Consider the following 13,643-nt stretch of genomic DNA (forward strand, 5'->3'; position numbering starts at 1 on the left):
TAATAGCTGGAACTACATTCATGAACCACTGCACCATTATTTTATTTTTAAGAGACAGGATCTCGCTGTATTGCTCAGGCTAGTCTCGAACTCCTGGCCTCAAGTGATCCTTCTGCCTTAGCCTCCTGAGTGGCTGGCTCCACTGTGCTTGGCTCTGATATTTTTCCATAAAGCCTATCATTCATTTATCATGGATGTATATTAATTTGCCTTCTTAATTTCTCTCAAATTCACCTGCTTTTTGCCTACAGTCATCTACCCCAATCTGGGGCAGTGCTCTTTCTTTCCAGGGCTGTTGCTGTAGCATTGCAGTGGATCACCCTTCCTTCAGTCTTGTTCCCCTCCGGTTCTTTCTCTTCAGTAGACTTTAAAAAATTTTTGAGATAGGGTCTTACTCTATTGCCCAGGATGGAGAACAATCACAGCTCACTGCAGACACAACCTCCTGGGCTCAAGTGATCCACCCACCTCATCCTCCCGAGCGGCTGGGACCACTTGTGGTTACTAGGATGCCTGGCTAAGTTTTTATTTTTTTGTAGAGATGAAAGGTCTCACTATGTTGCCTAGGCTAGTCTCAAACTGCCAGGCTCAAGCAGTTCTCCTGCTTCAGCCTCCCAAAGTGTTGGGATTACAGGCATGAGCCACTGCACCTGGCCTAGTGGACTTTTAAAGCATAAATCTGTTTTGTTACTTTCCAGCTAAAAACCAGTAAGTGTCTTAGGACACAGTTTAAACTCCAAGATGGTAGGGTCCTCCCTGACCTGGGCTCCCAGCTACCCTTTTGTGAAATGGTGAAGGGCTCTGCAGCTGGTTGTCTGGTACTGCTGGCCTTTGCTTTCTACTTAGCATGTTCCTTCTCCCACAAAACAAAATCACATTCTCACCACCCCCTGCTCATTCTTCAGGGCTATCTTCTGGGAAACTTTCACTAAATACTCCTCTCCTCCGAATCTGAGTGCCTGCTTTGCTCAGGTAGCATGTGTTCACTGGATAAATCCTTGGTTCCTGGCACTGAGGCAGGGTTTCTGTTCCCAAGAAGCAGAGGCATACTATTCTGCGAAAGATTGACTTGAGTTTCTCATAATACCAAGCAGTACCTGAGGGAACAACCGTCTAGCTTAAAATCCTCCCTAGCACTTGTCATAGCAGTGCTACGTATTGCCTGTGAAGGAAGTTTAATAACTGCTAAACGGTTTGATTAGCTTTATTTCATCAGGATTTTTTTGACTTTACAAACTGATTTGGGTTATTTAAATTTTTAGGTCTAGTCTTAAGTATAACTGGTACATATTCCTTCAAGCAGCCATTACACCTTTCATAAATTTATTATACACCTGCATTTTTATAACTATTATGCTTTTTAATTGTTGGCCACCATTTTTAGTGCTTCTGAATTGTTATGGTTCTTATGAATTAATACTTGGTTTTGAATTAATGCTGTGACGCTTGCTTCCAGGACCCCTATGGTGTAGCTGTGGGTGGAACTGTGGGGCACTGCCTGTGCACGGGATTGGCAGTAATTGGAGGAAGAATGATAGCACAGAAAATCTCTGTCAGAACTGGTAAGTCTTGAAAATTACAAATCAGGTAACATTTTAGAATCACAGAGAGATTAAAGGGTGTTAGCTTTATTTAAATTTCTGCTGCTGAAGTATACTTGGTTTTTGTAATTACCTACCTACTATTACTCTTGGTATTGCAAATATGGACTCTTTTCACCTGTGTAGAAGTTAGCAAAATACAAAGTCATTTTTATTGAATTCATAGTAGCTTCTTGTTGACATAGTATCTTAGTAAAACAATTGCCATTTGGAAGTATGAGAAGTTTTTGGCTCTAAAAATGTGTCTTACAAGACTGGAATCATATGTTCAGACCAGGTACTGATTCTGCTGAATATGTCCTGTGAAGCTACAGTTAGGTCTGGAGATGGAAGAATTGTCTCTTTGCTAGTCAGAAGACTTGAACATTTTCTTTTATAACTGGATTTTAAAATGAGTTACAGTTCTCCTGTTGCTTGTCAGCACTGTCTGGATTTAATACACTCCTGTCATTTCTCAAAACAGTGCTGGAGAAAAACCTGATTCTTACTGTTCACAGTCAAGCGTGTTAAGTGTTGTTCCTTGCTATTTAAAAGGGGTTGAAGTGATTCTAATTTGTTTTCAAGGTTAGTTTACTAGATTGGAAGAATAATTGGCCACCTCATCGGCTCCCTTTTCATTTTGTATAGTATCAAGGTATAGGAATTTTGCTGTATTTGACTTTTTTTTTCTCTCTTCCAGTGACAATCATAGGAGGCATCGTTTTTTTGGCGTTTGCATTTTCTGCACTATTTATAAGCCCTGATTCTGGTTTTTGACAAGCTGTTTGTTCATCTGTATTTAGTTTAAAATAGATAATATTTTCTGTACATAGTGTACATTACAACTAAAAGTGATGGAAAAATACTGTATTTTGTAGCACTGATTTGTGAGTTTGACCCATTATGATGTTTGAGATATAATCACTGATTCTATTTGTAACAAGGAGTTTTAAAAGAAACCTGACTTCTAAGGGTGGGTTTTTTTTCTCTCCAGCGTAATTATGTTAATATAGTCCCCATTTTTATTCTGGTGCAGAACTGTTGTGCAGTGGGGTCTGCCATGCGATTTTCTTTCAGCACTGACCCCTTTTTAAGGAATACAAATTTTCTCCTTCATCACTTAGGTGTTTTAAAGATGTTTACCTTAAAAATTTCTTGGGGAAAGAATGAATTAATTTCTATGTTTTAAAACATTTCCCTGAGCCAGTAAGCAGTAGTTTAATCATCGGTCTTTTCAAAATTAGGTGTTTAAAAAAAGACATATATGATATTACTGTTATATCAATAACATGGTACAAGAAGAACTGTCTGCCAGGTCATTCTTCCTCTTTTTTTTTTTTAATTGGGTAGGACACCCAATATTAAAAGAGTCAATATTTGACAACGTGGAATTACCAAATTAAAAGAGAATACTATGAATGTATTCATATTTTTTCTATATTGAATAAACAATGTAACATAGATACAATATAAATAAAAGTGGTATGACCAGTGCTTGTTTTTCCTTGTGTGTTATATACAATTATCAGTATTGATAGGCCAATTTCTAAAGCCGATGTAAAAAACTAATATATTAAACATTTGAGATATGCCTAAAGTAGCTAAACAGGAGCCAGGCATTCATTGTTCGAAAGTACTGTCGTCACCCTTACAGTTCTGTGAGCTAGTAGGTACTAATATAAGGTTAAACAAGAAAAAACTCACTCACCCAAGGTTACATGGTAGAGTCACACCAGGCAGTTTAATTCCAGAGCCTAACATCATTCATTATGCTATGACTGCCTTGTTTTTTCATAGCAACCTCAGTCGTCACTGTCGTTTTGAGTATATTCTGACTACTCCTCCACCCAAGTAGAATAACAGCTGCTTTCTGTCAGCCTTTTATATTCTAGAATCATATGCAGTAATATTCCCATTAATAGCCTCACTAAATTGAAGGACAATGCTATAGAAACATTCATGTTATTTGTGTGAAGTGTAAGAGACCCAGAGCAATTCGGGTTTATGAGTTACTACAAAGGTCCACAATGTAGTTTGCAATTTGAAGAGATTGTGAAAGAACCCAGTTAATCACCCAGCACTGTAGGAATTGCTACATGGTAACTGTGAGGAAGATAGCTACTACTGTGGAGATCTTAGAGGGGTCTTCAGCTAAAAAGTAACTTTTAAATTCCAAGTAGCACATGTTGGTGAAAAAGGTCGTATTTGTGAACTTTTCAGTTCTCTGCTATAGGAAGTATCAAAGGGTAGAAAACTCAATGTCTTGTGGATTAAGATAAACTCTGTGGTTAGACAGTCTATATTGCCTTAGATTATAATAAAGAGTGAGGAATTCTCACTAATACTTTTTTTTTTTTTTTGAGACAGAGTCTCACTCATGCCCAGGCTGGAGTGCAGTGGCACGATCTCGGCTCACTGCAACCTCCACCGCCCGGGTTCAAGCAGTTCTTCTGCCTCAGCCTCCCAAGTAGCTGGGATTACAGGCGTGCACCACCATGCCTGGCTAATTTTTTGTATTTTTAGTAGAGATGGGGGTTCGAACTCCTGACCTCGTGATCTGCCTGCCTCAGCCTCCCAAAGTGCTGGGATTACAGGTATGAGCCATCATGCTCGGCCTACTAATACTTTTTTTTTGCTTTTTTTTTTTTTTGAGACAGAGTTTCACTCTGTCACCCGGGCTGGAATGCAGTGGCATGATCTCAGCTCCCTGCAACGTCCGCCTCCTGAGTTCAAGCAATTCTCCTGCCTCAGCCTCCCGAGTTGCAGGGATTACAGGTGCCTGCCACCATGCCCGGCTAATTTTTTGTATTTTCAGTAGAGACAGGGTTTTACCATGTTGGCCAGGCTGGTCTTGAACTCCTGACCTTAGGTGATCCACCCACCTTGGCCTCCCAAAGTGCTAGGATTACAAGCGTGAGCCACCGCGCCCGGCTGTTTTTCCAATAACAGAAGAGACAATTACTCGTAGAGAGTAGCTGGTACCATCATAGCCTAACCTCAGTTCAGATAGCTTGGTCCCAATACTAGCTTCATATGCAAATAACAACAGCGTTGCACTCTGAGGCACCACAATCTTGTAGCAGGACATAATTCCTCTGAGAATTTGGTAAGTCAGACCTAAGCTACAAAAAAATCGCTATTGCAGCAATTAGGCTCCATAGTTGAATAAAAGAAAGGGAAATGTCATTGATTGTGATCTTAAAATATTTAATAGTCTTTCTTTAAAATCGAAAATGTGATTCTTACAAGTTATGTGCCACATGAAGCAGGTGTTATTTCTTGAGAAATGCAGGTGATACTGAAAAACATAGCACTGAGGTATTTTTTATTTTTAAAATTGAAGGAAACAAAGGCTGGATCTAATTATTTTTACATTTACAAAAAAACTACTGCTTGGCTCTTTTGCTATAAGTTTAGGTTCTGAATACATGACGAGTATGGGAAAGAGCAGAGTAATAGTACACGCAGTTTTAAAAGCTATGCACATCATAACCTGGAATAATGATTACACAGCAAGAGGCCTGAGTGGAGGTAGGCTAACAACATTTTGACTTTCTCCTCAAAGGATAGCTTTGAAAAACAAGTGTAACCAATTGTTACACCAAATTAAAATGGCAATATTAAATCGGTAACAAAACGATCCACATTTTATACAATATTGTATTTCCAAACATACATAGGTCATGAAAATCAGAGAACCTAATATAGCACCGTTGAAACCATTCATTATCCCTCATGCGTGTATGCAATTCAGAATTTTGGCAGAAGACAACAAATGGAAAAAATGTCAGTTTCATTTCTGTAAATCAATTTGGATTTCAATTAAATCTTTGCCTTAGTAAAGGGTATTCTTAAGATCAATTAGCCGTTTTTAGCTCCACCGTTTTGGAAGTAAAAATGATGGGCTACATCTACTTTTTAATTTAAAACCAAGAACCAAGCAGTAAGGACAGCAACGTCAAGAATATCACATTGAGAACCACACAGAACATTATAAAGAATTTGGTGCATGTTTTAACAACTACCAACTGATGTTAACAATGAAAAATTTACAAAGATAATTTTTTTTTTTTTTTTTTTTTTTGCACTGACTGGTTTCAATACAGCACTGAATTAAACTCATCTTTGGGCTTCAATCTTTACATAGAGTGAATATGAAAGTGCCATACTGAGGCCTTCCCCAACTTTGTACCATAGTAAAGATTTCGAAATCATTCCAGAATGGTCTAAGTGATAGCTGTTCTGGCTGACATTTTTTTTTTTTTTAAATAAAAGACATTTCCTGGCCAATTTTTTTGCTTGAAGATGATTGTCTGGTTATATAAGACATCAATCTGAAAGTAACAACTTATTTTAACTTTACTGGCACAACCACTGCCAGCATTGAACTTGTACTAGTCCAAGCCAACTCAAAAACACACATTATAAACATTTGAATGTCATTTTTAAAAGCGATGTCACAGTTTGTTTCCTAAGAAATGTAAAAGCTTTTATTTGAAAACATTGTGTCTTCATTTTAACCCTCAGAGTTAAGAAATGTTTTTTAGATCATTGAATTGTGGTTGACGTGCTTTAACTACCATTCTCTAAGTTGTGTGCTATACCTAGCCTGTGGGACTCCATAGCTTCTCTGAGTCCTAAAGTGGAGGATTCTGTTCTAATGCATGTGACCAAGAAGGATCCTCAAACGTCTACGCTTCCAATATTCCAACACTGCTTTATTGGGCAGTGCTGTGTATGGAAGTTTTGTTTTGTTTTCAAAGGACCAAGTAACACGACACCATGTTAAAGACAGCAAACATTTTTTGTAGAAGTTTTCAGCCTGTATACATTATTCCATCAAATTTAAGAACTTTAAATGGATTTTAATATGGATATAATGACAGCCATTAAAAGATGCTATTTCTTTTACTAACATTTCCCCAGTTGGGCAAAATAGAGGCATCGTGTGCCATTGGTTGTCATACTGGCCTTTGGCTGTGTTGGGGAAGTAATCATATAAAAAGTGCCCATAAAACAGAGAAGGCAGCAAGTGAAACTAGAAAAAGGTTGGAACTATATGAATCAGATTTGAAAGAAGTTATTTTTAAAATTCTTTCTGAGATGACTTGAGGAGGGAAGTGCAGGGGCTTCTGGAGTTGGCCCCTCCACTGCCGTCCTGAAGTGAAGTAGGTTCAGACTGTCCGTAAAGATTATCGTGAGAGTTGGTGACTGCACCCCAAACCAGAGCCAGTTCTCTAAGAAGAATATGGTGCAAAACAAAACAAACCACAAATTAAATACATGACACTGAAATCACTTTGATGAGAAAACAGAACACACAGATATTTTAAAATACAAATAAATACATTTAGCCATTTTTATTCAACAACCCCAGAGAACTGTTTTAAAAGCAATTGCTTCTTTGAATCCCTTTCTAAATTCTTTCATAAATACTTACTAGTTTGATTGTCACTTAATGCAGCACCTCAGTGTTTGCTGGTGGTGGTGATGGAATTTCACTTAACAGTCTCTCCATAAATTATTCCACTAAATAATGTTTCCCTGAGGAAACCCAGGCAGCTTACAAAATACTGTTAAACACTCACAACAAAACCTGCAGAGTATTTTATTTAAGAAAAGGAATGTAGTGTTATGACATAGGGGGAAAAAACTATGCAAAACAGTCACATGGAAAGAAAGTATTTTAATTTTAAAAATCCAAGTTTGCTTAATTTCTTGTGAGCTGTTCAACACTGTTTTAAATATCCTGAATAACTGTGTCAACAAAATTCATCCCCAGTGTTTCCACAGGAGACATTAAAATTAGAGATCAAATTATACTTTTTTTTCCTTTAACCAAAGTAGTCTTTTTCTCAGTCCTTTTTGTGCAAAAATATTACAAGAGCAATTCAAATGGAAACGCTGAAATGACATGCCAACATTTCAGGGCACATTTAAAACACTCAGAATAATTCTTGAAATTATTATATTCTAAAATATTACTAGCAATCACTTTTAGATTAGTTCTGTACATCTACTCACACGGATGCAATTTTCCTAGACCTCTGAAAAATAAACAGGCTCATTGGTCTCTTTTGGTGTCCACACAATAGGCAAGATAGGTTTACAATAGTGTTTAAATCAAACTAGGCATCTACAATCTCTTGACTCCACCACATTCAAAACAAAAGTCAAAGTTCATTTGGCTATCTTGAAATCGCTCCCATAAACCAACTACGGTTCACTGGATCTAAACATTTCTCAGAAATGTGTCATTTTATATAATTTCACCTAAGTGATGATTTGGGGATCCTTTAGAATTGGTTAACACCTAAGAATAAACTTTATCAAAATGAGTAATTGCAATAAAGTGCTTGTTACATTTCCAAATGATGCTTTTAGACTGTGGTATGTTGTTTTAAAAGTGTGTGCTATTCCTTCCGTAAAGGATCCCCAGGCATGAGAGTTGGGTCTTCTCACCTGTCTCATAAAGCAGCAGCACTATCTTTTGGTAGGCTGACAATAGGCACATTACCCATGCGGATGAGGCTATACTAGTGCTATGGCAAAAGGGGAAGTAAATTAGAAAAGTGGGAGGCATGTAGAGGGTTCCTATTATACTCATAGTTATATACAAATATATTAAATATACTATAAAAATAGTCGATTCTATTCCTTTGCAATTACTTCAGAAGCTCCTTTTAGAAGAAAGCTCACCCAATCCAAACTTAAAAGGTTCTCTTTCTCCAAACACTTAAAATGGCAAGTGCCTTTGTGCTGTTTCTTCTCTACCATTCAGAAATTCCAATCAGCTTGTCCTGGCTAGAAAGACTCACTCAGCAACATTAATATCCAGTGTTTACCCCTTCCAACAGGGACTCCCGTGGGTCTAAGACAGGGCCACAGGTAATTGGAAAGGTTATAGACTTGAATGAGTTTTACACAAATATTCATCAACAAACTTTCAATTACCAAAGAAACAAAGAAAAAAGCAGAAATACTAAAGTAAAATGCTATTTGCATTCCACTTTTAAAAAGTTTGCCTCAGTGTAGTGGAAACATCTGAAAACATGTTGAGTAATATCCAGTTTAAAAGAATTTTCACTTGTCTGCGTAGGGTACTATTTTAAGGATCCCTTTCTAAGGCTTCTTGAACAAGGGTTCTTCTCCCTTCAACACAGTGCTCTTGATGGAGCTGGACTGCTTCAGTGCTCCTAACGTCAAGCGACTGCTTTAAGGCAATGACCAACAACCATAGCACTTCTGAAGAATCCAAATATTTTCACTATTTTGCACTGAATACCTACAACAAACTATTCAAAATCACTGGCATCTTGTTATTACTAGTACATTCCTAAAGCCAGATACAAATGACAAAGGAGAGCACAGCTCTCAAGTTACCCCTGGAATTTGGGATGCTGGAAGGCTAGACTGTAGTTATTTACTCACATGCTACCGGCATCTCCCATACTTGTTCCTCCAATATTTTCCACTCAAAAATGAAGTACTTAAGTGTCTGGGTTCTGGTTTGACACCGCTCTGAGGAGCAACTTTATTAACGCTTGTAGTTCTCACTTGCATTTGTTAAACAATACTGACTCCCCCAAAACTATGATAACTGTATATCCAAAGCAGGGTAACTGCAGAGCAGCTAGCATTTTTCCTGAAACTCAATAGTTTCTTACCTAAAAAGTACCACCCAGAATAAGTGTTTTTAAGAAAGATGAATACCTGTGAGAGTAAAGCAGAGGGAAGAGACTTTCTTTTTCTCTTTAAGCTGGAAGGTGTTTCTATTTGGTGTCTTTAAATGATAAAGATTTGGGATTTTAACTAACAGCTTTGGCTATAGAAATGAATGAAGAACAGACACTGCTGAATCTTCATTTGAATGCTCAAGTTTCATGGGGCAGGGTGTGGGGCGGGATAGCTTTGCACCCCAAATTTAAGAGAAGCAGGAGGAAAACAAAGCAGCAAAGAGGCAGCTGGTGCTTACTACTTCTTCCACTACTACACTTCAGACTGACAGAAAAGCAGCTAGCTGCTCCTTTAAATTAGCAATGGTTAATTCTAAGCAGGAAAAGATGAGCCATGAAGAGCAGTAAGAATCATAGAGGAAAATTTTAATTTTTTCCCCCAACTATTTGTGGAGATGGGAAATAATTGAAGAGGCTGGAGTAGGACAATGTGAGTAAACAGTTTACACATTTACCTGGGGCTTGTCTTATGCTTTGTTGCTGTCAACCTAAGTAGTACTCACAGTTCACCATCTTTTAAGTGTGGTATGGAGAGGACATGCCTTAATATAATAGTTCTTCATATCTTTTGTTAGCTAAATCCGTATCACTAGGAATTGCCAATAAATAAATGAGGCACAACTCAGATATATATGGAATGGCATAAAGTTAAGAAAGGCAATTTGAAAGGGGAGAAGAACAATCCTTTTGCCATATTCCACAACATCCCCCTTGTCTGTGTACGTATGCTCAGGTACATACATATTCTGACAACTATTCTTGATATTCATGGGAATGTGGGAAAGCTCTACTGGATGGTCATTGAGCTAGAAGAGCTCCTTGATATGTTAATTACTGATTGGTATCTAGTCGCACTTCTCTTGTAGAAGGGTAAGTACCAATTTTCTTTGGTTGTTTTCTTTTTCAACATTAATGTTCAAAGTAATTGTGGCCAGGTAGAATTTTCTGCAGAAAGACAAAGTATATGCCTTAAGGATAACAGCAAAGCAGAGGACAGAGAAGTCTTAAGAACTGGCTTAGCATTCCCCTGACCTCTTTACCTAGCAATTCTGCATTTAGATTAATTTTCATTGTTCAGAACCTTTTCTGTTTTAACAATCTCAACTCTGTTACACATTTTCTTTTGAGGTCAATTTTGATTTATTACACTTGTCCTCTCCTCCCTTTCCTCAGTAATAACTTTTTTATATTCTAATAATGTATTTTCTACTAATCTTCTTTTGTTCTATCACTGTAAATTTCATTAGTACCATAAAATCTATAAAGTGTTTTTAAAATGTATGTAACTTGTATTGGAATTTACTACTTTTAGAATATGATATTGCTCAAGGAAATCTTAGTTCACGTTTAGAAGGCATGTGAGTTACAATATTTTAGTGTTGTAGTGAAGGCATAGCCAAATTCCTATGCCTTCTTTTTTTCTTTGTAGGAATATCAAGATCATATTGAGCAAATATTTCTGGTAAATTCTTAAATGACTAACTTTAAAGAAAAATGCTGATTTAGGAAACAATTTTAGGATCACATTAATAACTATGATAGTGTTAGGTTGTCATCTTTTATTTCTAAATTATTTGTATCTCCAGTCCAAGAGACTGATAGCAGTCTTCAAAGGAACTTATTAGGAGACTAATAATGACACTGACACCCACATGCTGTTAAAAAGGTACTAAGGTTGTAAAACTGCTACGGAAACCGGACAATGAGTTCAAGATGGTGAGTTATCACCTGAATTAAAATCAAGGCACTATGGGGTTTTTCCCCCTCAAATAACCCTGAATCATTTCTGACTAAAAGAAGCACTGAAATTGTGAAGGATAATAAAAAATATTTCAACAAATCTCAAAAGTTAAAATTCCCATGATTGAGAATGTTAAAAAGTGCCTAAGATGTTTTGTGTGCAAATTTTACCTCTATAACTGAAACATTCTTGAAATTACTTTCAGGCTTGTTGAAAACCATTTACACAAATATTTCCAACTATGAACTATAACAAAATATGCAATCAAAACTCCCAACCACCTAAAATAAAGCAGTGCAAATTCTGTTTTCAAACATAATTGAAAAATAATGAAATGAGGGATATTTCTGAGTAACTTGAAAATCCTGTTGTATCAATAATTTAACCTGAAAAAAAAATCCATTCCCAGCAGCACATCATACCTCACTGAACAAACTGTGACATCACAGCCAAAGTATGAACAAAAAAACTTGTGCCCCGGAAAAGTGAACAGAACACTATTGTGTTGTAAACAAAAGGAAAAACAGAGGATGGATCAGTTTGCACATGGTGTCAGAATCTCAGGAAAGGTGCTCATACCTGTAAGGAAGAGATAACGCGTTCATGCAGCATACAAAATGTTTTGCTTTCTCTCCTTTTATCCAGACATATACATATTTTTACATCATCTGTACATAGAGAATTTGAACCCACACGACATTCTGAAAGTAATTACTGTCCCATCATTATCTGAAAAGGGAGAGGGGTCGGGGGAGGGGGTCGCTACCAAGTCGACTGGACTGTCTTCATGGCATCACTGTAAGCAAACCCCTGACGTGGCAGTGGTGTGTCCTCTGTAACACTTGGCAAGAGGCACAGAACCACTAAAAGTTACTAACATCATTAGTGCCTTTCTGATTCCCTGGAGGTCATTTCATAGCTGAGCTTCTTAACATTTGGCAACATATTCTTTTTCCATAAAAAATATCCGGGCAACTAAAACACTGTCAGAATTGGCTATGCCCCTATGATCAGCTCCTGCTGGCTGGTATTTAATGTACATCGGTAGCACTAGGCAGCATTTTCGCTGCCAACTAATTCCAGGAACTAGAACACTCAATACCGTATCTCATGAAACTGCTGGAACTTTTCCTCCTTTCCTCAGGTCATTTGAGTAACTCTTAATGGGCCATCCCCTTCCTCCCTTGATGTCAGAGAGGAAGCACGTGTGCTACTGTGGTTGAACCTTGGAAGGGTCGGGCAAACTGTCAGTCCTGTGCCGGCTGAGTTGCTGCTGTTGCTGAGACTGATGTTGCTGGTGATGTGACTGAGAGAAGGTGCTCTGTTGTAGAGGAAATGCAGCAGAGAGGATGAGCTGAGTTGAGGGATTCCCATGGAGCAACCTAGAAGTCTAAAAAACAAATGGATTATGCAGCATTGCTTTACTCCCTTTATGCCACCCACACAAGATTTACTCACACTCTCCCGTCCATAGGGACAAAATCCTTAAAATTCTACATAATGCATACCACTTTCACGCTCTGGTTTAAAAATTCTAATTTGGAAAATGCTTATGAGGCCTTCCCTCTTTCTGAAAGTATGAGAGAGTTTCATTTTTTACAGGAATCTCAGCTGCAGATTTTATGGTATAGAAAGCAATCTATATCTTGAGCCAAATCACACATGTTCTTTCACTTTATGTCCTAAAGACCCATATTTTAAATTACAAAATTTGAGCATAGTTATGACTATATGAAAAACAAATACTCCTAGGCCAAACAGACAATGCCTTCTGCACACAGGTTCGCTCAGCTGGTTAGAGCGGCACAGTTAAGCTGCCAGGACCGTGGGCCCTGAGGTAGACTGAATGGTTCAAACTTGGGCTGCCCTACTTACCACATGTGTGACCTGGTCAAGCTGTGTACTTCTCTGGGCCTCAGTTTCTTTCTTTACAAAATAGGAATAACAGTGCCTACCGCACTGGGCTCTTAATAAAGATTAAATATTAATATTATTTAAAAGCATCATAATTATGAGGGCAAAGTTGGAGCCTTAGGTCCGATAAGTAGCAGTGTAGTATACAGACAGACAAAACCAAACAAAATGAAAAAAGGCACAGGATTTGCAGACAGAAGCCCTGCATTTGAGTTTTGCTCTGCCATTTACATAAGTAAGCTGTGTGACTTTGGGCAAGACTCAAATATATGAGCTCCCGTTCCTTTCACCAAATTTTTACTTCTGACGTGCTGTTCATTAACGTGAAACTCTCGGATACAAAAAAACATTAACGGAAAGAAAGTCAATTTTTACAATGAAAGTCCTTTCCCTGTTACTGACAGTACAACTTGATGCAGGGTTCTTAATTTCAAAATGGAGCTGTGGTGGGCGATTTTTGCAAATGTACATGAAAGAAACATGCACACACACACACAAAAGAGCAAATCCTTGACAAACCTTAAAGACTACTACACCTTGTCAAGGACCTTCAGAGTTTTCTTTTGCTCTTTGTTATTAGGAAAAGCTATGTAAGGCAAAGACTTCAGGATACTTACGAGCCTTATAAGATTACAACAGGAGCATGTTTTAGAACTAGGTATTACAGAATTT

The 13,643-nt window shown here is 37.7% G+C and overlaps 2 protein-coding genes across 20 annotated transcripts in view; one reads left to right on the top strand and one right to left on the bottom strand.

The window, feature by feature from the left end:
* Positions 1 to 3,074, top strand: part of LOC105463530 (transmembrane protein 165) — a 30,741-nt gene extending 27,667 nt beyond the window's left edge. For all 4 annotated transcript variants that reach the window (XM_011710680.2, XM_011710681.3, XM_071093378.1 and 1 more), the window contains 2 exons: positions 1,457 to 1,562; positions 2,281 to 3,074. In XM_011710680.2, coding sequence (XP_011708982.1) covers positions 1,457 to 1,562; positions 2,281 to 2,344 — 170 coding nt within the window. In that variant the 3' untranslated portion in view covers positions 2,345 to 3,074. The remainder of the gene's footprint in view (positions 1 to 1,456; positions 1,563 to 2,280) is intronic.
* Positions 3,075 to 4,766: 1,692 nt separating this feature from the next.
* Positions 4,767 to 13,643, bottom strand: part of LOC105463534 (clock circadian regulator) — a 120,534-nt gene continuing 111,657 nt past the window's right edge. For all 16 annotated transcript variants that reach the window (XM_011710685.3, XM_011710698.3, XM_011710690.3 and 13 more), the window contains one exon: positions 4,767 to 12,447. In XM_011710685.3, the coding sequence (XP_011708987.2) occupies positions 12,268 to 12,447 (180 nt within the window). In that variant the 3' untranslated portion in view covers positions 4,767 to 12,267. The remainder of the gene's footprint in view (positions 12,448 to 13,643) is intronic.

This window comes from Macaca nemestrina, chromosome 3 (genome assembly GCF_043159975.1).
Source record: "Macaca nemestrina isolate mMacNem1 chromosome 3, mMacNem.hap1, whole genome shotgun sequence".
Lineage (NCBI taxonomy): Eukaryota > Metazoa > Chordata > Mammalia > Primates > Cercopithecidae > Macaca > Macaca nemestrina.